This window comes from Melanerpes formicivorus, unplaced genomic scaffold (assembly GCF_026170545.1).
Source record: "Melanerpes formicivorus ecotype bairdi unplaced genomic scaffold, bMelFor1.0.p_v2 SCAF_7, whole genome shotgun sequence".
Classification (NCBI taxonomy): domain Eukaryota; kingdom Metazoa; phylum Chordata; class Aves; order Piciformes; family Picidae; genus Melanerpes; species Melanerpes formicivorus.
Genome location: NW_027142359.1, coordinates 18437741 through 18465526, shown reverse-complemented (window position 1 = coordinate 18465526; position 27786 = coordinate 18437741). Strand labels below are relative to the sequence as shown.

The 27786-nt window shown below is 38.4% G+C and overlaps 1 protein-coding gene across 5 annotated transcripts; it reads right to left on the bottom strand.

Annotated features, from left to right (window-relative positions):
* Positions 1-780: 780 nt before the first annotated feature.
* MTF2 (metal response element binding transcription factor 2) lies at positions 781-25779 on the bottom strand. 5 transcript variants are annotated; one of them, XM_068141266.1, is made up of 15 exons: positions 25541-25779; positions 13794-13992; positions 13563-13644; positions 12644-12739; positions 12166-12266; positions 11693-11841; positions 10374-10469; positions 9276-9344; positions 8335-8458; positions 5916-5983; positions 5349-5522; positions 4575-4683; positions 4307-4365; positions 4060-4164; positions 781-3238 (listed from the first exon to the last, which is right to left on the bottom strand). In XM_068141266.1, the coding sequence occupies exons 1-15, from the start codon at positions 25543-25545 to the stop codon at positions 2884-2886; spliced, it is 1791 nt and encodes a 596-aa protein (XP_067997367.1). In that variant the 5' UTR covers positions 25546-25779; the 3' UTR covers positions 781-2883. The 5 variants fall into 5 exon arrangements, with proteins under 5 accessions (XP_067997367.1, XP_067997370.1, XP_067997371.1 ...); XM_068141269.1 differs by lacking the exon at positions 25541-25779 and adding an exon at positions 25283-25303; XM_068141270.1 differs by lacking the exon at positions 25541-25779 and adding an exon at positions 16331-16345.
* Positions 25780-27786: the final 2007 nt, after the last annotated feature.

Genomic DNA, 27786 nt, shown 5'->3' with positions numbered 1-27786 from the left:
CTTTTTGACCTATTTCGGTCTTCATGTTAAACCAAAATATTGCCTTTCATTTTACATCATGCTGAATTTTTGCAGAATTGGTTTGCAATCTCACTCAAAATGCCTCACTGTTATGCATGGAAAAGTAGTTTTTATTCAAAATTCCTCTTGCAGTTTTTGTTGAAAACAATGATTTGACAATTAGTTTGCTATGAAGATGATTTCACAATTCTGATCACACATGCCATTATTTCTTTACTATCTTGCTCATGTGCTGAACATTAGTTTTTAGAATGACCTCAGGGGAGACCTCATCCACCCAAATACTACTGTAACACAATTATATAATGGAAAAATATTCAATCTGATACATACAGAAATGGGTCTAAATCAGTGACCACAACACAGTTGAGTTACATGTATTTACACACATGCATACATATAATGATCAAGTCATACCAAAACTAAAACAAATCATTAGGTACAGCAACAACTGAATTTTTCCTTTGGATGCTTCATTACTACACACAATGAAATCCATAAAAAAGTGAGAGAAAGGCATTTTTAGGTGTGCTTTAATTACTACTCTAGCTGTATCTTCAGCAGCTCTATTGCATTATTTTCCTGTACACAACACCTTGAAACAAAAGCATCCCTCAAGCATAGCTGGAACGCTTGTTGGTGTCTTATGCGCAGGACATAACAGGAAAGTTAGAGAAACAATGCGTAGGAGAATGCCACCAAGGAGGTACTTCACAAGAACACAGAATCAAAACTCATTCTTCTCTCTCAAAAAATACACACATTTAATGTTGATCTTTTAATTCTAAGAAAAAAAAGCAATTCCAAAAATACAAACTGAACATCAGAGTCAAGTCAACCACCATAATAAAATGAAACAACATTCACAACAGTTATGTCTATGGACAGCTTAAATTTGACAAATATTTCCATCCCAACTAGAGCCCCCAAGTACATTCCAATATTTATATTAAAATGAAACTTTATATGAAATATACTGCTGGTGTTCAGTTAGAATTAAAGGATTTGGATAAAGTGAAACAATAAAGACAGATACAGACGGTGTGAGTAAGGTTACAAAGGCTTTTTACATTTTGCATTATCCCAAGATATAAACATTCAAAGAACAACATGAATTTGCTGTGTTATCAAAATATTGCAGCTATAGGCAAGGCAACATTAAATTAATAGCTGAGGGTGTGAGAAAAAAAAAACCAACCCACACATTTTAGTGAAGGTAAACAGAAGTGGCAGTTATATTTAGCAGTTTTATAAAGCTAAAATTACCCAGCTAGCCATAAGCCAAGCAAGGATAAACAGCTTTCTCTGCTTCCTTTGGCTATAAGGTGACAGGAGTGGGGGGGGGGGGGAAATTAAATAAAGAACATCATCTTTTCAAGGTGAGCAGAAAAAGTCAAATAATCATGTAATGGAATGAAGTCCTAACCCAGGCAGTACACTTTAAACCACTCTGTCATTTTCAAGTGTTACATAAATTTAAATTCTGTGGTAACGTGTAAGCATGTAAGGAAAGTAACTTTATGCAGTACAGTGAATAACCACCAAGGTAAAAATATTCTTCTGTTTACTCTTTGGCTAAAACTCCCTCAAAAAGTAGCAGACAAAAAAAAACATCTAATACTGGCAAGATATTTTTTTTTTTTAAACCTTTTTTTTTTCTTTTTTAAAACAAGTAAGATAAACTTAGAAACTTAGAACTCAGTACATTTTATAAAAACAAAAGAGGTAATGTTGCAATAAAATCATTAACGTTACTTCAAATGGCAACAAACTGTCTGTTGACCCTGTGCAATAACACACTTTGTTCATACTATATTTATTAAAACAGTTATGTAGGAATCTCATGTGTGTATCCTGTTCAGATTAGTTTATAACTGGGACAGAATTTACCATCAGAGAGTTAATTTCCAAATGTTTGGATTCTTCCATCGTTTTGTAACAGTTAATTCACATGGAAAATAACAGAATGTATTACCTAGAGCTCATGAACATCAATGACTGCACCCATTGCCAGAACATGCTGCACTGATTTGACACTTCTCTTTAGTATATGTAGAAAGTAACAGCATCCAATAAGCCTGAGAAGAAATGCTGTTGTGTAAATACTGGCAACTATTCCTGAAAAAAAGAATTATGGGATGTATTCTCAAACTGCCCAATCCCATAATCTGTATTGCATAGGTCACAACCACACACATATATACACGCACAAGTATATGTGTGCATAAATACACACGTATATATGCACACACGTGAGCACACACACACAAAGAATATATTAAGAAGACAATGAAGTCTGGTCACAGAGCAATTTACAGACTCAATATATTTTGTCTTTTTTTTTTTTTCTTCTCCTTTTACACTTTGAAAGAAAACTTCAGTATTTTACAGTCTTCAGTAGGCATTATATACACTGCACTTATGAAATCTAGAAGGTATTGAAATAGAAATACATTTCTGCAAACATTTGGGTAAGAAAACAAAACAAATTTTCCAAAGATTTGTGCTATCTACATAGTATTTTCTCTAAATCACAATAACTGTATCCATGGAATGTTCTCTAGAAAATGTATCTTTCTTCTTTTTTTTAAAAAACACCATGCACATTTTTAAGCAATTGTAACCCAAAATATCCCAACCTAAAACAGTCTAACAGTGTTCAGATTAAAAATTTCAGTTTCAGATCAGATTTTAAAAAGATAAGTCTTTATAACAAGAGCTGTAATGGTAACAATTACATGTTAAGGCTAAACTGGTTTTGTCTTTAGAAACACATTTAAAAGACACGTTTCTCTTGTGGCTCTGCATTATGAACAGTACTTACATATGACAGTGCAGTGAACATAATGTTCAGTCCTACAGTCAGGATGCAGTTGCTCCTTCCCACTCCACCAGATACTGCACCTTTCCATCAAGTGTCACCCGACGAGCCAAAACACGGTATTTTTCCCCACAAGCTATTCTACCTGCTGCACCGAAATAGCTAGTAATCGAGTTCTTTAGGTGATTAAGCTGTAACTCCTGATCTGCTAAGTTGTTAAGTATCTCTGTATTGAGTTCATCATACTGGTAATCTTCCTTATTCTCGTCATCTTTTACAATTTCTGAGTTTTGAGTCTGGAGTGCTTTTCGTGGAAAGCGACCTCTTCTCCTCAAGTGTGGTATTGCAGCAGGCCAAGTTCTTCCTGTACGAGTCCTTTTTCTCGAATCAGATAAGCTATTCAAAAAGAACAACCAGCATTAACTCCAAGAAACCTTTTTAAATGTATGCTTTACCATTAGTTATTTCCACACAATTCATAACATCTTCATTCTATTCTTCACTGATAAAAGCACTTTCAAGCCTATAAATAGATAACTATGAAGATGGCAATTGCCTTTCACTTCTACTACACCTGCTTCATATTAAACCAACCTCCTGCCCTTATCTTCCACTTTTGTTTAGTCAAAGGTTCAACTTAAAGGGGAAAAAAAAAATTAAAAAAAATTAAAAAAAAAAAAAATCAACAAAACCCAATACCAACCAAATGAAAAATTCAAACAACAACAAAACCCCACGAAACAACAAACCACAAACCAACACACAACAAAAAACCAAAACCAGCCAACAAAACAAGCACACCACCCCAACCAAACCGAAGAACTCCACAGCACTAGCTGTGACTGACTACACCACAGATGATCAGAAAATTGTCTTCCTTTTTCTAAGTGTTGGCTGCTGATTTGAGTCTGCCTCTTATCCAGGTATGTATCCTCATGAATTTTGTTAAGACAAATTTCTTTGGAACTACCTGGACCAGATTCAATAGACATTAGCCAAAGAGCTGAGAACTGAATGGAAGTGCAGCAGAACCGCACATTTTAAAAACCAGACTTAGAACATGACATCTCATGCATTGGCAAGAGATCTCCACAACTTCTCTTTATTACAGGTGAATTACTGCTGAACCAGCTATTTCCTATCCCTCCTTTTATTAAAATTAATGTATTTAATTAAAATATCAATCTCCATAGCAGTTAGAGTAATTGAATAGTTACCTATAATGTCTGGAAATATTAGATGAGGTAGTTTCTTTCATACTGGCAGCACCTGTGGATTCCACATCTGAGGTATTGGAAGAATGTGCAGTTCCATCAGATTTCCTGATATGCAAGACAGCAGGGTTGCCATGTAATGAAAATAATCTTCTATTAAGAACTGAGGTGACATTTCAGAAGCAAACAGATAAACAGCACGGTATTGTAACAGAAACCAACAACCCTGTAAAACATTTTTTTAATTTACCCAACACAGCAGGGTAATTCCAAGACTGGGTTCTCCGTTACTGGAAGTGGTTCATTATCCTAAAAGGGGAAAAAAAACAACACAAACAAAGGAGTACTTCAGTTTTAATTGCTGTATCAATTTTGTTTGAGGGTAAATGGGGGAACATCATGATTAACTAGTTATGCTTTTCTGCATCTGGAGAGAAATGGGTGGGAGTGGGGGGGTGGGACGTGCATTAAAATACATCAATCAATAAACAAACAAATCTATATATCCAAAACCTTACCAGAGGAGACGACTCTGGAGTTTTGTGAATCGTTTTTCTTGTATAGGGACCAGGTGGACGACCTACTGATTTTTTTTTCCCCTTTCTTTTTATACCATTACTTAATTCCCTAGAAGAAAATTTATATTTTGTTCTGTATTATCGAAGAGAATTTTCATTGAATAAATGCTTTCCTCTGGCAATCAATACACAATTAGATGTCTATTGCTACAACACTGCACTTAAGATTATTCTGGTAAATGAGAATTACCAGGTATGACGCTATGTATTTTGTCTCCAGAATAACATAGGCAGATACCTGATCTTTCTAGTGATATTGATTCTCTAATGTTTAAGAGGAACAAACAAGTGTTAAATGTTTTTTATTTGTATGATCACACTTGGTAAAAAGGATGACACGCTTTACTAATGTAAGTTACAATTTCACATCATATTTACTATTCGTAATTCTCGTCAGACTATTGCATAAGAGCTCCAAAAAGGCAAAAGATGGTTTCCCAAATGACAGCAAAGTTATTTTCTACTGCTCTGATAACCCTAAAACACAACTTGGAATTTTTTTGTTGTTGTTGTTTGGTTCAGGTTTTGTTTGTTTATTTGTTTTTTTTAAGGATCCTGTCAGAAAGCTCAGACTCATTCAAAGGCCTTGTCACAAATAGTCCACCTTTTCAACTGTTTTAAAAAATACATTTTATAATGAAAAGGCCTTTTTTGTAGGCACCAAAACACACTCTAAGTAGACACAACATGGCTTGAATGACTGGGTTGGTTTACCTCACATCGGGAATTGATGGCTTAGACGATTTTCTGCCTTTAATTTTGAACTCATGAGAAGTTCCTTCTGGTTCTTTCTCAGCCTTTAAAGCAGCATTCGGTGGCACTGGAGGAACACGAATTCTCAAGCCAAACAAATGCTTCTTTTTCTTTATTTCTTTTCCAGACATAAACCTAGATGATTTTAAATTAACTGTAAACATTCAGACCCCAGGGAAATCAACTTTTTAAATAATACTGTACATGCAAAACTATGCAAATTCATATATTGATTCTAATGCTATTTTACTCCCCACTTTCCCCTAATGCAATCCTCACTCAAATACAGAATGCAAAGCGGTAAGAGAATGTAATTTAAGTTTGGGGTTTTTTTTCCCCCTCATGGTCTGGGTTTCACTGAAATAGCTCTGTAATGCTACAGTTTGAAATTGAAATAGTACTTAAAAATTCAGTGTTATCTGCAGCCAAAGAAATTATCAGATGGACTAAGCAAAGGAGACTAAGAACTAAAATCTGCAGACTGAATAGGTAAACAACATTTAAAAACAAGTAGTATCAAAAACTTACATGGTCTTGTAATCATTTAATGCCTCCAGTACATGCTCATATCTTTCAGATTTTGGTGTATCTGCCAGCTGTGAAGTATTAAGAAATCATTTAACCTGTTGGATTCCTTATTACTGAAGAGTCTAGTTACTTGGAGTTACTGTTAACTACAGATTTGGACATGAAATACACTTATGAAGTACTAGCTGTGGAAAGTGTCTAGACCCAAAGGATTATCTAGATTATCTCATATTCTGTGCTTTACATCCACAGAATTCACATCAGGATCAAGCAAAGGCCAAAGAATCCAAGTTTCAGTTGTGATGAATAGAAGGAAAAGCTATCAAAGCTTTTTCAAAGCTACTCAAAGCTTTATATACTCCCAAATCAATTGAGACTGCAAGCAGAAGATAACTATACTGACAAGACCTTCATTGCTTTATTAGTGATAATTTCAACCAAAACCCTGCCACATGACACAACTGCCATTTTTGCCAGTATTACTCAACATGATACAAAATGTGAAAGGGGCCCAGAAGAGTTAAGAGAACTGGGAAAAAAAAAAATAAATAAATTAAAAATATCATGCCCCTTTTGTTAAGGCCTAGTCCCACCTCCCTTCTTGCACCAAAGCCTGAAACAGGTGCAAGCTACGAAAATATGGAAACTTGACTCCGAAAAATTTCAGACCTATAAATTAGAGACATGAAGCAGAATAAATATGGTGTGACCATAAAGTGAATGCAACATTCATGTAATAGAATTTAAAATATGATTATTTTTATTTAGGCAACTACTTAAAATTCCAGTGAAGCCACCATATTTCTGGCAGCCATGTCAAAATATTCCAGAACTGATATCCCATTGGCTCTGCAGTAAATGTATCTTTACAAAGTTGAAAACCAGTGTATAAGTTTCACTATTAGTATTAATTCTGCTAAGTAAACCATATAGAATTTGCAGCTCTAGAAACCAAACCTTCAAATATTTTGTACAGAATACAATCCTGACCAATAGGATAGATGTAAAGGTTCAAAGTATTAAGTATGCAAATAGCTAAATAGAGTCAATATACTCATAAAAAGCCACCTTATGAACACAATTTTGGGCAAAATTCAATGTACCTGACTACTGACATAAAGGGAAGTATTCGCCCCATTTTAACCATAGGAAGTAACAGTTCTTTATCTTTACAATATGCAATCAGTACAATCCATAGCTATCCACAGGTCTTGCAATTCTTCAGTATTTAACTATAGAAATACTGCCATATAATTTATTGAATCCTAAATAACAACATGCTAAACATTAGCAGCTTAGGAAGTCTGCTAATTTCACCATTTACTCCCATCACACCTATTGCTAAATAGCTTTTCCTCTTAATCAATTGTAAGCAGCCAGAGAAAGAAAACAGTGTTATTTCTACCAGTGGCAAGTCAAAAATTACAAAACTACTGAAACCATTATATGGCAGACTTTTTTTCCTGTGACTAACTCCTGTTTAATAAAGAAATTACATTAACCATAGTAGTAACACATGTGCCTCAAATTTTGCAAGACAATTTTTCTCAATCTAATGAGACATTTAGAATCTTTTCAGAGTAAAGTCATTAAGATTTTCTCAATATAGCTTTTATGAATTGATTCAGTATCTAATCCTTAAAAAATGTGGTCTTCAACCTTAAAATAAGTCATTTCCCAGAAGGAATAAGATGCAGTCATAAAAAAAATTTCAAACCTTTTATAATGCCACCTGTATTAACAAAACATCACTCAAACAACAAAAGGCTAAATGATTTTCATGCACAAAGAAGTGCATACTTTAATGGCAGTATGCCAATCTGAATTTACACATGAATTGTGTATCTGACTTTACATTCAGAAAAATATCCACACCAATCTTCATATCTAACTATCAAATCAGTCTGCTTGGTGAAACAGAATTCTAAGATAAATCCTCAGTAAATCAAACAGCTGGAAGAACAGCTACTATAGTAGTGAACAAAAGACAAGATGTCTTGACAAGTAACAGGAATCAGAATGAAAAAGGATCAAAGCAATCCTTACACAAACACAAACTGATCACCCCCATGCTTGGAGGAGGGATGAAAGGAAATGTTTGTGTACAGTAATTCATTGTGTTACACTTGAGAGACTTGGAAAACGTCTTCACATACAATACAATGTGTACTTTGCTCTACATTTAGATTTCCTGGTCTGCGCACATGAAAATATCAAAGAACATCAAACATAAGTTGCCATGCAAATAACAAGGTTACATGGATCACAGCTCATAAAGACACGTGCCATTCAAAAAGCATTTTATTTTTACAAGGAAATTAAAGATCAGCTCATGATTTGACAGTAGCAGATACATCCAGAATAAAACAATTCTTAAGTCACACTGTGAAGAAAACCAAAGAGTAGTCCAATTACTTACCTCACCAGGATGCAATCTATCCCAGTTTTCATTAATGTAGGCCATGAGTTCAAGCTCCGAGTCAAAGTATTTCTTCTTATGAATAACACTTAGGTTGTAAAGGCATAAATGTGCTATATCTACCCTGGAATTCGGAAATATTTTAATTTTAAAAGAGGAAAAAAGTGGTTTTCTTCCAGTTGATTTTCTTTGAAATAATGTCGTAGAGAAGAGCACAATACGGAGGAACACAAGGCAATTTAAAGCACTGACTCCAGGAAACATGCAGCCTACTGTTATTTCTCCTCCAGCAATTCCTTCCGCATTTCTGCCTCTGCTTACTTTTGTGATGTTCTTTTACACTCCAAAACTAGTCTAAGACATGGATATTTAAGCCTGAACTCATACTTCTGTGTATCAATTTTGAATTTGCACAATTTTGAATACTTAAGAAGGTAATTTCTGCCATTTGCTTGTCAGCACACATATCCACAAAATTGGATACAATTTCTAACACAGTTTTAAGATTTCACACCACAATTACCCACTGAAGTCTCAACAAAAGCTATTATAAAATATCAAATTATGTCCTCTAAGACACAATTGGTTTATCTAACAGCAGGATCCTAAACCTGCAGAAAGATTTTGTTCAGGCACCTCAATCTCCTCATGTACAAGCCAGTGGTTTATTGTCACTTCACTGAACTGCAAGACCACACAGTTGCAATACATCTCTACACTTAAGAACAAGCTTTCCTTTGAAGTCCCTGCTCCTAGAAACAGTAAGAACTCAGACCACTCAAGATAAGCAAGTGGATTTCCTTTTTTGCAAGGAGAATCAAAGTATCAAGAAGAAAAGCAGAGTGTGTATTCAACTCACACCTTTTTTCCTTAAAAAAAACAACCAAAACCAAAAACCACCCACAAAAACACCCAAACAAAAATGTGGAACTCATACTTACCATCTCAAGGGTAAACGTTTGAGGTATTCTGGTCCAGAACTGCAAACTGAGCAAATGAACGTATAAAACCTGAAAAGATACACGTACATGCACATGTCTCTGGGTGCTGGGTATCTGTATATACACACACACACACTCTTGACACCCTGGTTATGAAAACATCTGAGAATCCTGCATCCTCCTTTATCAGACTTTCACAATCTGTACTAGTACTTACTGGGACAGATATAGTGGCCTAAATTTTCTCCTTGTACCACTGTTACCTATTCCCTGAAAAAAGCCCCTCAGCCTGTGACTACCTCAGTGAAAATGCTCTGTTGTCTCCCCATTCCACTCTTTTGAATGTTGAAATCTGTGCCCCAGTGTAAGCATGCATTTAAAGGATCCATGCACTCCTGGGTCTTAACTCAGTTCCTTCCTACAAGCATTCCAGCACAACAGCTAAAAGAAAGTAAGAAACAAGTACTCCATCTCCCTCCCTCCAGTTCTCTCTCACCTGAAGTCCCAGAAGTTCCTCATAGAAAGAAAGCACAGACTAATATGCCTTTTCATTTCCCTTTGTCACAACTCATCACACAGGAACACAGCATGTGCAGAGTTCCCCTCAGTCTAACTCTTCTTCCAGCTTTCTCCAGATCCCTGTACTGTTAGTATAGGGAACTAGTATCGCACATGTATACTGACAGACTACCCTGAAGCATGGTGTCTGCATACAAGAGATTGGTCACCTATATGAGAACTCAAAAGCGCTTATCCAACCACTTTAGAGGACCTATAAAAGCTTCCAATCTCTCAGTCACCAGCACATACAGTATTACAGGCTTTTGCACACAGTGAAGTCACTAACAGTGTGATTTCAACTACCCATTGGTTACCTCTCCATCACACATCACCCCACCCCTCTTTCATTAAACTGAGGTGAAAAACTATTTTCCTGGCACCTGAACACGTGCTTCATTGAGTATTATTTTCTATGCAAAATTCTCAGTTTTTGGAAAACGCTGCTGCGTTACAGATGCCTCGATAAAAGCCCATCTGTGAGATTCCCTCCACGTTTAAAACACAAGACGATCAAGCAGCACAGCTTAAGTTTCTTACCTGTCACCAAAAAGCATTGGCTTCTGGAGGCACTGCACGCACGCCTCATGAAACCACTGCTTACACTTGCAGCACTGCAACATCTTTAGATACCAGCTTCACCAACAAAAAGAAAAACAAGATGTATTTTAGAGGGGGGGGGAAAGCAAACAAGTAGTGGCTGAACATTGTTCTTCATTATGCTTAAATTAAATAGCAAGGGATCTTCTCATACAAGCTGGTTTTCAGTGTTTATAAAACAAATCATCTGTAGGGATATTTCACTAACATTTAGTTCAACAGTGAATTGCTAGAAAAGCAACAAGATAGTCTAGTAAAAGGATTAAGGTACAAATTATTGAAGAAAGTCAAATTTTATTTCCTCTCACAGTCACCTTCTATTTCTCCATTATAAGAATTTTGTAACCTCATATAAGCTCTCACATACCAGACTTCCTTGTTGTTTCCCACAGCACAACACAGCTGTATTGTCACAAATATTTATTCTGAGAATTCAAATACCTGAATCCCCAAAATGAACCTGTTCACACTTAAGTTTTATTTTGCAGTTTTTCTCTTCAGACAAGGAACCATGCAAAATAGAAACAGATGTTTGCCCAGATCTGCAAAATCCTCAATCCAAAGCTCTGTCCTCTAAATATCAACTCAAACTTCATAGTTTTGGGGAACTCTTGAATTGCTTTGACTTAAAATCTTCAATGCTGTTTTGTTTTGTTCATTCACTCGCTCCTGAAAATAGCGGAGTATTTATCTCCGCCTGCTTAAAAAGTCCTCTTCTTGCCTTTCTTGCAAGGACAAACCAGCAGAATACTCTAATGTTATGGGGGAGAGGGGGGAAATCTTCCCCTCATCAACAATTGCACTTCAGGGTACAATGTTATGATAGAACTAGAAAGCTATCCCAACAAGAATAAGCAAACTCTGCATACATTTCTATTTGTGACTAGTGACAGAACTGAGTTCACATCAGAATAACACTCCTCAGAACCACAAGATCTAACAACTCCATTGAATCTCAACACAATAAACAGTAGCAATAAAGGAAAAAAAATTATATTTGTGCTTGTTGTAGAATGGACTGTGAGGTTATGTGATGGTCACCTGATAAAACTAAAACAAACCAAAAGAGAAGTCCTGAAAAATATGTTTCCTATGAATTACTAAAATAAAATGTCTGTATATGAGATTTAAAGTTCTGCTTTAATACCTGTATACAAGAAAAATAGAAACTAACAAGTTCAGAATTAAGTCTGCAGGATCAAGGCTAACACCTGCAGCTACATTACAGAGAAGTTGTTCTATATTATCTGTTTACTTACTCTCCAGGTCCTCCACAATAGCAGTAACACTGCTGGACATTGGTTTTATGCCCTGCATCCCACTCAAGGTCTGCTGCATTATATGGTAATGTTTGTTTCATGACTTGCAGTGCTTTGGCATTTGGTCCTTTCTTAAGCGCACCACCCCTCTGGACCAAAACAAATGCACAAGTTTACACACACAGTAATATTTCTGAAAATTTCAAATTCTTTCATTTCCAAGTTACCAGGATTTGTTTATAATCAAGTAAAGCACTTTCACCCAATTTAATAGTAGCGTATATGTTTAAAAATACATGGAAAGCCAAAATTCATCTGTTTCTAAAAGTAGTATGTTGGGAATTTATACAAAACATTCAGATCAAAGCTAACTAAAGAAAACATGGAAAAAACAGCTTTGTTTGCTTCAATTTGAAAAACAATACATCCCATTTTCCATACACAGTTTAAGTAGTGTTTTTCCAGAAACACACCTTAGTAGTTGTTGCAAAAACACACTGTCGACAGAGCCATTTATCATCTGAATCAATCACGCTGGAATCAATATTTGGTGTGTGACACAGCTGATGATATCCTGCATAAAAAATTATCAAGCAAACTTAAAGTGGTGAAAGAAGCTTATACAGGATTAACTATACATGACTTTAATACATATAACTATAAATCATTATCCATCAGGAAGTGACAGAAGTTTGATAAAATAATAAATGGAACACATCCAAAATAGTATTTTAAATTTTCTTAGTGCAAAAAAATAGTGTTACTCACAGAACAGGTGTTAGTGATCATCCATGTTAAAGTGACTATTCAGTGAGTTTTAATAGCCATCAAGTGCTATAACACTTAAGATCAGTAGAGCAGTCAGTCACAGCCAGCAAATATAGTCCTTCATAAAACAAATCAAAACATCTTTTCAAATGCAGTAACAGGAGGAAAAAAATATCTAGTTACCTTGACCACATTTATCACATATAACCATTTCATTTGGTGCTTCTGAATACTCTTCCTGACATATTGTACAGACCATTTCCCCACCTTCAGAGGCTCCTAGACAAAAAATGAAAAGGTGATTTTTAAGTTCTTTTTAGCTTGTATCTGCAGTTGGAATGCTTACCACACCTATGGCCTTCTTTGTAATTTTAGTTACAGATCCGATCCATGCACTGTAGAAACAGTTACAGAGACTAACTTCTTAACTAAAACTACCAGGATAGCGGATATTTCTGGGCTATATACTGCCTACTCACTACACACCTCCTTAACATAAACAATCATAATTAAGTAGCTGACTAAAGAATACAAGCTAAAAGTTACATAAAACCAAATCCTAGATGGATTTATATTGCATGAACATTCCTGAATCTTTAATGGTTAATGTACAATAGTTATGGTGTTACTTTAGTATCTAAGAACTCTATTCAAACCTAGGATTTTCCAGTCTTGCTTTCTTTCCACATCATGTTGCTTCAACTGAAAACTGGAGGACATAAACTTGCTGCAAATTAGGGCCTGCAGTTTTCTGTTAAGAGGGACTAGTATAGTCTATCCCCACTGAAATGAACTCAAGTGTCATTACTTTTGGAAGTGCTCTCACATCCCTGCACATAGTTATGGGAAAAGAACAAAATGGAAAAATTAACTGCAGTGATAGAGTTGTGTGAAAAGGATCCTGGTTTTCTTGCTGGGATTTTTGGTGGGGGTTTTTGTTTGCAGTTGGGTTTTGGTTGGTTTGGCGGTTTTGTTTTGTTTCAATTTGTGTAATTCCTGGGTTGCTGTTCAGGATACCAGAATATAATGCAATCATTTTATCAGATACAATAATCTGAGCAAATATAATAGCAAACAATGACTACTTCACTGAAGTTCTTGCCTGTTTGTATGTCCTTCCAGAGAACCCAGGATTTGGAGCTGTCTTCAAATATAACGAAGCAGTTCTGTTTTAGTTTGTTTATCTGAAAAAAAGTGGAAGCCATGAGTAAAAAAAATAAAGAATACACCTACTATTAAGTGAATATACCTAATATTAAGAGAAACAATAATACTGTAAGATTTAACCAACACATGACACTGCAAGACTCTAGCAAAGTTAAAAATTGTTTACCTTTTTGATAGTTCCAAGATAAAACAAGCCATCTGACCATCTAGCTAGGACATCCTGACCTTCTTCAAATTTACACAGTGGCTTTTTGGTTTTCTGTCCATCATGTAATGACAGCTTGGTCAGAGATGCTGAGGTTTTATGGCTTCGGCGTAAAGGAGACCGCTTATGGACCAGTGAATTACCCACTGCTGTAGAGTCTCTGTAGAAAGGTAATCAGAACTACGCTAAAGTAAGAAACCATATATTTTAAATATTAATATTATTCACAGCTAGAACTCTCTTAGCTAGCTCCAAAGTTTAAAGGTAATTGGTCATACTTTCAGACGTTATGCACCGTTAGTAGCATTGCCTCTGCAAAGAGTCCATAAAATTTTAAAGTCTACAAAATTTGAAGTCTTCCATAAAAAAAAAAAAAAAAAAAATCAACTGCTGTACATGATGATGGGGAGACAGATTCTCCAGTTCAAAGGCTCTTTGTGAAATCACCAGAAGCATCAGAAAGACTCAATACAGAATTTAGTTTTCAAAACACTTATAAAACTATCAGCAACTGGAGTTAATAAACTCTAAGAAAAGTTAAGAGTCCTAAGTTAATTCCAACTACATTGCTTTTGTGGGGAGAGTAACACTCAGCTACTAATGTAGTCCTCACCAGTTAGTCAAAAACAAACCAATGAAAAACCAACCACCTACACACAGAAACAGAACATCACCACCACCAAAAACAAAACAAAAAAAACACACAGCATCATGCTTTACCACTAAGCATAGCTACAGAGGATTCCAGCACAGGAATCATTTCTACATTTACATTCTACAGTTACATTTCTAATGCAAAATAAGTTTTCTTATCTGTTAGAATCATAGGATAAAAGAATAAAGAAGAAAAAAACAAAACATAGTGCTATCTTTCTTCATATGTGAAACTCAAAACTGTTAATTGCTTGAATAATTTTTTTCCTCATGGAATTCCAGAACATACAGTGTGAATATGCTTTTATGTCAATTTAGATATCAAACACTACATTCTGAGTAAAAAAGCAAAATACAGAAATTATAAATTGGAACCAGGTAATGAGAATCTTCAAAAGTAATAAGCAGAATGGGAAACTATGAATCAAAGTCATTTTACCTACGTCCAAACATATTTTCCCTTTAGAAATCAGAGAAGGGCAACAAAGCTGGTGAGGCATTTGGAGCACAAGCCCTGTGAGGAGAGGCTGAGGGAGCTGGGGTTGCTTAGCCTGGAGAAGAGGAGGCTCAGAGGAGACCTTCCTGCTGTCTACATCTACCTGAAGGGAGGCTGTAGCCAGGTGGGGGTTGGCTCTTCTCCCAGGCAACCACCAACAGAACAAGAGGACACAGACTCAAGCTGCATCAGGAGAGGTTTAGGCCGGATGTGAGGAAGAAGTTCTTCACAGAAAGAGTGCCTGGCTGCCCAGGGAGGTGGTGGAGTCACCACCACCAGAGATGTTTAAGAAGAGACTGGATGAGACACTTGGTGCCATGGTATAGTTGATTAGATGGTATTGGGTGATGGGTTGGACTTGATGATCTCAAAGGTCTTTTCCAACCTAGTTAATTCTATTCTATATATAACTATGACACAAATAAGGCCAGATCATGGAGTTAAATGGGAAGAGCAATTGAAAGGGAAAAGTTTCATCTCACTCAGGCTAGCTTAGGTAAGGAAAGCTATCTCCTCACCCTGAAAGTTTATTATTTATGCTCAATAAAAAAAATGGTATTATAATAGCTTAAAACATCAAAAATACATAAAAATCCAGTTATTCTAGAGCAGTCAAGAATTTTGTACTGAAGCATCTCTGTAATCAGTGAGTCTAAAAAATGACGTGACAGTAAGAGCAACCCTAATGGGCCAGACAAGTATTCCCCTAGCCTAGTAACCCTGGCATCCTCATGCATAAGTGAATCACCATTTTAAGTCCTTCCTGATCCCAAACACAAACAATTCTGACAGGTGACTAAAAACAAAAGAAAACTAGGTGTCAGGTAGTGATAAGACATGGGAGAATGGAGCAAAACTATAAATGGGTAGATTTAGGTTAGATGTCAGGAAGAAATTCTTCACCATGAGGGTGGTGAGACACTGGAACACGTTGCCCAGGGAGGTGGTGGAAGCCCCATCCCTGGAGTTTAAGGCCAGGCTGGAAGTGGCTCTGAGCCCATGGCTGCGGTGTCAGAACTAGATCATCCTTGAGGTCCCTTCCAACCCTAACAATTCTATGATTCTAGTGAGTGCACGCCATCTCCCAAACATTCTCTAGATTTCTCACAGCCTTCATCATTACTTCTGAAAAGTAAACTCATTTTCCCCTCATGTCAGGCTTGATCAAAGCAGGCTGTAAAACTATAACCAGCTGTCAGCCAGTAATTTTTTTTTTCCTGGAGAGGACTCATCATTAGAAAATACTAAAGCATTCAGATATTTCAAATAACATTCATCAACTTGATTCAGCTATTAAACAGGTCAATAAGCTACCATGTGTAGTTTGAAGCACCTAAAGAAAATGCACCTTGAAATTTTACCAAGTCTTTGGCCAAAATTACTCTTCACGGTTCAAAGATTTTCTTTCCAACTGTTTAATCTGGTTTAAGATACCAGAGAACGTAGCAGGAATGTTGGCTCTTCTTTTCCAGTACTTAAAAGATCTTGTACAGAATAAACAAAAAGATAAAATTTATTACACATAAGCTAGTTCAGATTTCCATTCCAAAATTGTTTTAAATTGGTTTTGCATTAGGAAAAAAAGTATTCAAACATATGACATTCTCTCAGCTATAGAGGTTTATCCCGTAACTTTATGCAAGTTGTAACAAAAATGTTTTGTGCATCCTTTTCTGGCACAAAGCACTTAAATGAGTCTTATATATTGACTTACACAACAGCCTGAATTCACAATAGCAACTTGAGACACTGAAGGATCTTGACACAGAGTAAAGGTTTGAGCCAATAAAGCTGACAGTTCTCCATTGTCCACACAACTCTCTGTGGGAGATAGCACTGCTGAAGTGATGACTAAACAGTTCGTAAGTAGCTCCTGATGTGGCAGTTTATGGTTTATCTAACACACAGACAGAAAAGAGGGGTAGTTATCACAATAGGCTGACACTACTTTAACAGTTGCTTTCCACATGGTTAAGAAGTTCCTCTTCAAGGAAGCACTCCCTCAATGTTTTTGATAGTAATTAAGCACAATGAACAACTGTTCTAACAAGTTGTCTTTAATTAGCAAGCACTAGCATAGGTTACTTAAATTAGATGTCTCTGAAGTGCCTTCTGGAAATGTTGCACAAGAACTAACAAGAAATTCTATGCAGACCAATGTAAAAAGTACATGCACAAAAAGTTAATTTTCTCATCTTTCTTGCTGTAGTGGAGTACTGAAAAAGCCACCCCTATCATTAAAATAAAATTTGGTGCATGTTAAGTGAAAATAAAAACTGATGGCAACTTGTAGCTTGCCACTTGGAAACTAATGGTTACACATTTTCCAGAAACTTGTTTTCAAGTATTCCCTACAGTTAGCTCTGTAACACCTTCCAATGATGCAATTTATGACTACCATCAAATTTAGTAACTTGAAAGTACCAATTTCCCCATCATCTTAAGAACTTCTCATTGCAAAATGTCCAACAGGTATCTTATTTTCCAGAAAAAAAAAAACACACCACCACAAACACTGATATAAAGGTCTACTTTATTGCATTTAAATTGCATAACTAAGCTACACTGCATGTCATACAGCATGTCCAGTCTACCCTGGCTTTACATCCTTCACTCTATACTAACTACATTTTGGCTGTGTTCTTACTCAAGCACTTAAAATGCAAAGAACGTACTTACATGCCCATACAATCTTTCTGAAGTTAGTGGGGGAAGGCAATAAAATGTGTCTGCATGTTGAGATACGCTTCAAAATATAAGTGCACTTTGACCGTTTCCTGAGAAGCTGATTCCCTGAAGTACTGGAAGTGCTCACTGATGTTTCACCTTGGTGTCTAGATCATAACCATAGTTATTCTCAAGCAAGACAGGCAGAGGACCTTCAACTTATCTCCTCAATTATTTTTTTTTTTAATACACTGCAGCAGCAGGAGATAGCTCTTTGTCAGAAACAAACTCATTCTGAAAGTAAGCTACCTGAGTCACTCTGGGTTGTGATTCATGACAACTTGCAGTGGGTAATATTGTTTTATCAAAGTTAAAATTAGATATTTTCTTGTTTGTTTTTACTTCTTTGTAATGCTTCCTGATCTATTAGAGGACAGAAAATGTCAATGAACATTTGGTGCCTCCAACTCCTGTATCTCCAATCTTACAGAACAGAAAATTGGGAAAATTAAAGGAAAATGTGAAGAGGATGGAGGAATAAAGAGGCTGATCACTCTCCTGCTCTTGTTTCCAAGTATTTTTTTAATCAGCAGCCCTGCCAGGTTAAGGTCATTCACATTCCATAACTGCTATCAAACAGCTCCTGTTAAAGAAGAACTCCCTTTGGCACAGTTATTTTTTTCAGCCATCTCAGTTCACTGATTTCTTTCACAGAACGGTTTGTAAGCACAGCAAAACAAATGCTAACAAGCAACTTGGGACACAAACTCCCTCAGCTGGCACTGCCAGACTGCACAACAGAACTACAGAAAGTTTCTTTGACAATGCATGCAATTTCAGGAAGTTTCTTCCAGGACTGCCTGATCCACAAATACTGCAACAATAACAGAGCATAGCTACCCTACGATTACCAACAGTATCTTTAAATCAGCTTACTAAAATCTAGTTTTTGTAAGCACGTGCACAAAGCATATTAAACAGGAAAATTTTAATCCACTGAGGCAACTCATAAAAACATGACCTATGGAATTTATTCACAGTAAACATAAATCACACTGAAGGAAAGAGGAATTTTAAAAGCCCAGCAGATTTAGGAGAATGGAATTCTGACTAGGAATCGCACATACACAGAGCATCCTACTAGGACAATTTACACAGGTTGAAAATCCATCTCAAAAACAGAAAAATGTGGTATCACATACATGACAAATACCTAGTCCAAGACTTTATGATGGCTAGAGACAGTTTAAGTTTGAAAGCATTACAGTACTGCTGATTAATCACCACTGTTGTGCCTGAAATTACAAACACCACTTTTATTGAACTTTAAAAGAAAACTGAATTATGAAAAAGGTTTGTAAAGTATCAGCAGTCTGTTCTGCTATCCTTAAAACAGGACAATAAACACCCCACAGGGAACAGAGGTCAGAGTGAATGTCTAGCAAGGGCTCAAAACACCCAGAACTGAGGGCAGTTTTGGCTTACCATATCATACAGCAGTTTGTCTCCCTCCTGTCACTCTAGAATTACAAGCTGACTTCTCCATAAGCTTTCTAATCAGACCAGAAATGTCTAATGATTAGACAAGCCAGGTAAGCAGCAAGTAATCATATTCAGAAGGTAGCAGAAAAGGAAAATTAATTTTTTTTAGAGATCCACTCTCTTCTGAACTGGTTTACTCCACACTGCATAACCAAGCCAAGCTATACTTCCAACAGAGCTGCTAGCCCTGGGACTGGGATCCAGTACCACTGTTAGCAGCCGGAGAGATGCTGTATCCCAACGACATCATTCTTACCATGTTCATTGCAGCTGCTTGGCCATTCATGAGATCTCCTGCCAAACATTATGTTAACCATATGTCACTCCTCCAAATAAAGATTCTACTGGGTCAAGAAGACACAAACTTAACAAGATACTTCATCTGTCCTAACCCAGACCTAAACTTCAGATCAGTCCGATGAAAAAAAAACAAGATCACTTTGCTTTTCCTAATGGCAACTTTGTTGCAGCAGCGACTATTCCAAACATGTGAACAGACTACTTATATTAGTAAATTGTAACACATTTCTTTCAAGAAGAGGGTTCAGTACAAATCTAGATTATAGACTACCCTTTTATGCTACAACCTGCCATATCACAAAATATCTACAGGATATGCTTTGAGCTCTTTACGGTATTAGATGTTCCAATACAATAAAAATCTAAGCCACATCACTATACAGAAGAAGGATAAAGGGACTATAATCGTAGTCATCTTTCAGTCCAGAAAAGCAAAGAATAATGTTTGCGGGTTAAAAAGTACATTCACAAAAACATTTTCAACTTCCACAGATATTTAAGATAATAGAATGATTTGAGGTTAGAAGAGATCTCAGAAGGTCTCTAGTCCTGCTCAGTGTAGCATGAGCCATGAGGTCAGGCCAGGTGGCTTTATCCAGTCAGCCCTTGAAAACCTTCAGCAGAGGAGGCCACACAATTCACTTCCCCTTAATCTCCTGGCTAAACTTCTTTCCAAAAGATTCACAGCCATAACTTCAAATCAGCAGAATGAGCTGCATGGACTCAGTTCTTATTACCACTTTTCAGACTTAGTACAATTGTGAAGTAATTTGGTGTATATACTTTTGAAAACATATGGCAACTAAACAAAGACCCCAAAACAAACCCCAAAACCCATAATATCAAACCCACACAAACCAATCCACACGCTAGTGAAAATATTGTCATTACTAGAGCAGTCTTTAAAGTGTCTAACTAGACAGATGAGTTCAAGGGAAAAATGTAAGGGTCTTCCAAACGATTAAGAAACCAATGCAACCACTCACCCACCCCATTGGGATAGTAATTGTGTGAAAGAATCACATACCAGTGTGATGGGTAACACAACGGTTGACTGGTTAGACCTCAGCAGTAAACAAGTTACAATTTCTCACCTTGCTGACAAGAGCAGCTGATGTAGACTGGCTGCCCTGAAATCATTCACAGGAGAAAGGTTTTTTTGTTTTAAACAATACATTAACTTCTATACATGATGGATTTGTTAAGCATTGTTTGCTTGAGTGACCTGTGAATTGGCCTGCTGCAGGTTTAAGCAAATGCTAACTTGACTCGTGTGGGCAAACAGGACTAGATAGGCGGCTTTCAAGAGCACCAAGGTAATCGTGATGACCTCCTAAGACTGTTCTTTACTATCATAGGTTATGGAGAACAGGGGTAATCTGTAATTAATAGAGAATAGCAAATGTTACACCTACCTTCAGACGGAGCCAAAAGTTCAACTCAAGGAACCACAGGTTGGTTAGCCTCACTTTGGTGGCTAGAAAAGCCATGGAGTACATCTTCCTGGAAGACATGTCTGCATACACTAACTTGGTAACTAGGAACAGACAACATACATTTACCAAGGATAAACCATTTCCTGACAAAACTGATTATGTTGTGTTAAAAAAAGCAGGATTTGTGGATGAGAGGAGAGGAATAGGTGTTAATTACCTCAACCTCCACAAGGCTGAAGGAAATGGCTCTCCAGAATCTCATGAAATACAGAAACAAAAGCTAAGTCCTGCAAAGTCTCCTGGCTAAGACTGGCTAGAATTTAGTTTTGCAAGATTGGCTAGGAGTTTGGTGGAAAGCACAAAATGAACCAGCAGTACGTCCTGTGATCATAGGCCAATGGCATCCTGGGCTATGTTAGCAGGAACAGCATCAGAAGATTGAGCAAAAATTACTATTTTCCTTCTACACAGAACTCACAATGGCATCTAGGATACTATGTTTGGGTTCTTCCAGTGCAAGAAAGATATCCAACTAGATGAGTTGGAGGAGGGCCAAGACAGTCACAGACTAGAAAACTTGCACTATGAGAGAAGGCTGAGGGAATCAAGCTTATTCAGCCTGGAGAATAAAAGGCTTTAGGGAGGCCCCAACAATAGCTTTCTGGCTCCTATGAGAAAATTCATGAGATGGAACAAGTCTCTACATAATGTGTGGCAGAAGGACAAGATGCAATAAGAGGTAGTAAGAGTGAAATAAGAGACATTCTGATGGGTATCAAGACAGTTCAGCAATGCAACAGGGAACCAGGGTAGTTGTACAGCCTCCACTAGTGTAGGTTTTCAAGGACTGACTGGATAAAGCCATCTGGTCCAGGTTCATGGATGTTGTTACACTAAGCAGTATGAGAGACCTCCTGAGATCTCTTCTAACCCAAGCCACCTTTCCATCCTGTGAAGTATCACTGTCCTTATTAAGGTTAATGCATACTATTAAAAAGAAGCCACCAGGATAAGGGAATTCTCAAGTCCATAATACAAATATCACTTGTAATTTTGGGGGTTTTACTTCAAATTGTCTCTCAATAATTAATATATGTTTTCATTCTATTTGACATGCAAAGTGGAAGTATTAGCCTTTAAGAGATGATTACAGAAGGAACATTTTCCCTACATATTTTGCCAACAGGGAAATAGAGTAAATCAGTCTCCTGCACTGTATGAGCCATTTGTTTGGGATTGATCGTGTGTTGATACACAAAGAGAAGAGGCAGAACTTATTATCAGGGAGCTAACAATGGCATCAGGTAATGGGAATGTTGATCTGTTAAAAGTAGGAAGGCTCTGCAGAGGCAGGATTAGTGAGCTGAGGCCAGTTGTACAAGGTTTAACAGGGATAAGTGCCAGGTCCTGCACTCTGGTCACAACCACCTTATACAATGATACAGGCTTGGGGCAGAGTGGATGAAAAGCCAAAGAGCAGAAAAGGATCTGGGGGTACTGGCTGACAGCTAGCTGAACCCGAGGCAGCAAAAGGCCAACAGCAGCCTGACCTATATCAGGAATAGCATGGCCAGCAGGAGAAGGGAAGTGATTGTGCTCCTGTACTCAGTACTGTACACACTTCAATACTGTACTGAGTTTTGGTCCCCTCACTAAAACAGAGAGAGTTGCTGGAGCATGTACAGAGAACAGCAACAAAAATGGTGAAGGGTCTGGAGAACATGCCTTACAAGGGGTGAGAGAGAGAGAAATAAAGATATGACTCCTTGGACCCAGTGATGTTTTCACAGGCATCGTCCAAGTCCTTCAGCAGCATGTGTACATCCCCATCCTAGCAGGGCCTTCAGTGCAACATGCTGATGCCAGAATTTGTGGTCCCCTTTTAGTAGTGGTGGGCAGTGTCTCTCCAAATCACAAAGGGAGGTATGCAGTGAGATGTGTGCTCCAGTGCAATATCTCAAGAGCATGGCCTTTCCATGGTGCTATTGCAGTGGTTTTAAAATAATGAATGAGGGAATTCCTGCCTCCACAGAAATTCTCTTTCCATTGTTAAGTCATTCTGACAGGCCAGCAGCTCTCCCCAAGAGCTATTAAGGGCTACCAAAAACATCACCTTGTCTATTCAGACCAGGTATGTGTCACACTGTTTTGAGACAGAGGTGGCTGAATCACTTTCTCCAGAGGTGTTCAAAGAACATGTAGACATTGTACTTTGCGACATGGTTTAACAGCCATGGTAGTGTTAGGCAAACAGTTGGACTAAATCTTAGAGGTCTTTTCAAAGCAAAACTATTGTATGGCTCTATATCTAAGGGAGTATAGTATGATCGTGAACCCAAGAAGTGAAAGAGATGACAAAGAACATGCTGACTAGCACTAGGGAAAAGGGAGGGGAAGAGAAAGGATTTCAGAGATGATCAAAATCCCATAAAGATAAATCTCCTTCTTTAAGACTAGTGTCTAAGAACAACAACTTTATATGCACACCAGAGAAAGAATTTTTTATTAAAAATTAATCTAAAATATGAAAGTATTTTTTCATTGACTAGGGATCTTGATGAGTAAGTCCAGACTCATCAGGAACACTCTCATGATTAGCACACAGAGAAAATAAGTCTCTTGATTCCACCACTACATATAGATTATACTTTCTATGAAGAAACCATCATCTTCAAATCTAGATTGTTCAAAAAGTAAATTCAGCTAGTTTCAGTGCTTTCAGGAACAGGTATTACGCTGCCCAAGGGCACTCCATCAATAACCTGTGGTTTATAATCCTTCTCCTGGTGTTTTACTCAAAGACACACTTCCCATCCGTTTCCTGAAAGGAAGGCCTGTGAAGAACGTGAAAACAACTCTGCAGCAAGCTCAGAGGTCAGTCACAAAGTACCATTAATCCACAAATTAAGAGAAGATTCGTAGTGGCTTCTAGTTACACATTTCTTCCCTCTATGCTTTCTCCTCTTCAACTAGCCTAAGGAGATCAAAATGTTTTAAAGCCATTTCAGGTGCCTCTAGTACTGCACTCACTCACATCTATCTTCACAGATTACAGAAGCCCACTCTCTAGTAGGAAATTAACTGCAGCTTAGGTTTTACAGCTGCCCTCCTAATGCAGGGAAGCATAAACAGCCGTACCTGAGGCCAGCTCTGACACTACCAGCACATCTCTCTTCCACCTATTTTTAAAATACATACATCTCAGCAACTAATAACTAGCAACAACGAGACAACTCTGGATCTATGTCAGAGTTAAACTTTCTACCAGAGTAGAAAGCACAGGTTGTTGAGAAGCCACAAATCTATATTTGACAAAATAAGAATTAACTGTGAGAAATATTAATCCATGATGTTCTCAATACAGATACACATTTCACTATCTTGTAGCTCCTAGCAAAACCCCTTCTCGCTTTCATTACTTTATTACACCCCTTCTCTCATAGCTTCAACCTTGGTTTTCCCTTGTTCTCCTTCCAATAAAAAAAATTAAGACCCTATTAACCTGTATTTTAACACTACAGAAACTAAGATCTTTTTCTTTTAATCTCAAATTCTTTCAAAGTAGTTGTAATTTGAGCTTTCACAAAAGAGGACAAACATTAGCCTGCCAATTTCTGCCGGAAGAAAACACAGAGAAATTATTTCCTTATTATCCCATGCTTTTGACCGTTCTAAGCATAAAGCACTGAACACTTTCACTTACACTAAGCCCATTACTATGTTGACCTTTTAAAGCTATGAGCAGAGACCAACTACTCGAAATTTAAAAAAAAAAAAAAAAAAAAAAAGCATAATTCTACACTGGTTTCCCTCCAGGTTTTTTCATTTAATTATGCAGGCCTTCTACTTAAAATAATACCGAGACACGTCATGGATGGATAATAACCTCTGGTATTTCAATACCAGTATCACTGTCCAGAGCATCTGGCACAGTACCATATTGTTCTCTCTGGCTAACAAAAGTATCAACCCATGCACTCAACAGAATTCAAATACCAAAGAAAACGCGTTATTTCCCATCTTTTCAGCCAGCAACAGTTACCATATCTTAGTGGAACAAAAATATAAGCTTCTAAGCATACTCAAATTGTCTAGCATAACAGACTTATAGCCAAGGCGTTGCAAACAAAAAGAAAACAAAGTTCCCAGCGAACACCACCACCTCTTTTGTGCTGTTCTCTTTGCACTCGAGCAAATGCAACCTACTCGAACAATGTCCTTAAACGAGAAGATAAAAATACTGCTAGCACAAGACTAATCGCAACCTCACCGCTGGAGCACCTCCTCCACGGACCCCGTCAGACGGCCTACTGCCTCCGTTCCCTTTGTTTTGGTCACTGAAGAGTACCACTGACCCCTTCGTTGTTTGCCAACGTCCGCCTCGGAAGGAGCTTCCTCCCCCTCCCACAAAGGCCTCCAAGGGCCCCGCACAGGAGCGAGGCCCCTCGCACCCCTTCCTTAAGGGGTGGCGCGGCCGCCGCGGGGAGCGGGATGTGGTACCAGCGGCCCAAGTTGCGGGGCTGCGCCCGCCCCCCCTCCGCGCGCAGGACACATCCGCTCCTCCCTCCACCTCCCCCCGCCGCCGCGGCCTGACCCGCCCCCCCACCCCTCACCTCATTCGGTCTCTCCAGTGGTGCCAACCGCCTTATACAAGGGAAATCGGCGAGCTCAGGAGCCTCCCCGCGGCGCACCGGTGCAGCCGAACCCTCGGCGTCTAGCGGGACCCCTCCGAGCACGAACCCCCGCGGCGCGGCAGAGGAAAGGTAGTAGGGGAGAGGTCAAACCCGCTTCACAGACAGCCCGGCTCCATCGTAGCCCCTCGCCATTTTTGTTTCCCGCGGAGGAGATGCTGGTGCATTCTGGGAGCACAAAGGGCCTCGGCCCCGCCCCGGCGAGCCCCGCCTGCACCGACTGGAAGCTCCTGGGCCAGGGGGCGGGGATGAAGAGCGCCGCGGCGGAAGGACATAGGTGATGGGAACCTTTGCCGCTGGTGAACAAAGACGGACTACTTTAGGCGTCCTTACCGAAGGAGGAATCGCTGCCACTCGGCCAGCCGGGACTCGTTGCGGCAGTGCTGAGGGGTGCGGGCTGCCGCTCCAGCAGCTGGCTATTGTTCCGCGCCGTACCTGTGGGGAGTTGGCACGGCTGACTCTTGGTCCAACCGCACTCCCCAGCTGTGGGCTCCGGGTGGCCCCCGTCTCTGCTTTCCGACAGCAATGGGAGTTTGGCTCTGGCGTCTGGAATGATGGAGGGAGAGCAAGAGGGGAGTCCGGCTTCGTGCTCGGTTGGCCGGCGGGGAAAGACCCAGTACATAGCCGCCCAGGGTACCAGAGGCTGCGGTGGGCATTCGTTGGTGCGGAGGGTACAGGCAGCGGGCTGAACAGTGTACCTCTTCATTGACATTGGAATACTGACATTTTAGGAGACGAGCTACACCTCAGTTTCTGATTCTAGCGGTAGCTGTAGTAGTTAAGCAAAATAGGTCTTTCATTGTTGAAACATCTTGGGTTTGTGAGTCGTTTATTGGATTGTAGCATTGAACTAGTCTCCACAGTCCCCGTAACTAAATGCAGCAATTGCCTAATAGTGGGTTGCAACACTTGCCCTGACCCCATGAGGACAGTTGCTTGGTGCTGCTCAGGCCTCTGCACCAGGGTGAAATGCAAATACTAGATTGGATCTCCCCAAATGGTGTAATACACACTAGGGTAACAGATTAATTTCATGGACTGGAGAATAAATTTGTAATTCCCTGTTCTGCCCTGCTCACACAGCCTGAGTTCTCAAATGGCTTCTTTCCTCCATGGGTAAGCCACTCAAGGCAAGGGTCAGTTTGCCATGCGAGGAAGGGGCACAGAAAAGGAAGCCTGGGCAGAACACCAGAGTACAGTTTAGGCTGGCCAGCTCCTAGTTACATCAGAATAAAGCAGTCTTTGTTAATGAAGTCTCTTGTTCACAGTAGTTTTAAATACCAGTTTTAGGGGCTAGTTCTACCCTGGATGTACTAATTAGACACTGTTTAGTAACTGGAATGTTCTGCTTAAAACAGGTTTGCACAACACACATGCTCCTGGGTGCTCTTCACAGATGTTCACGTACTGAGAACAGCAGTCACGAGGTGCTTGTGCTAAAGACAAAAAGTCACCAGCAGGGGAAAACAAAGCGCACCGAATCTGAGATACGTCTGCGTACAAGTTTTTACTTTTCACTCACAACAGTGGTGTCGAAACCAGTGTTTACCTACGTTCAAAAGCAAACGTTGTAGTCAGCAGAATAAACATGATTGAACATCAATAGCTGGCTCCCTCACAACTTAATTTTTTAGTGTCATGCTTGGAAGGCCTTAACAACTTTGTCCTGCTGTATCCTTACCATTACCTGAATCAAAACTTCTCAAATTAGAATCACTCATCTCTAATGTAAATTGTTTCACCACCAACACATTAAAAAAAAAAAAGAAAGAAAGAAAAGGAGCTAAAGAATAAGAGTCTGGCATTGTCTTAATTTCTGTTTATATTTGTTCTTTAGGCAAGCTCTTGTCATAAGAACATGCAAAAGCAACATCTTGGCTTTTAAAAATTGTATCTTGCTTTGCTGGCTAAGCAGAGGAAAAAGATACCTTCCATATTCAAAATGTAAATGCCCTGATACTTTGTAGAGGTAGATAATTTTGAAGAGTCAGAAAGAATGGTATTTCCCTTAGCCAACAGCCCTTCTCTTAAATATTAACATATATTGTAAAGGCTTGATATTATATTTGTATATGTTCCTTGCCACAATTACTATTTAAATATTAAATGAGCAAACTAAAATACACAAAAAAAAGTGTAAGTAAGATATATATAGATATAGATAGATA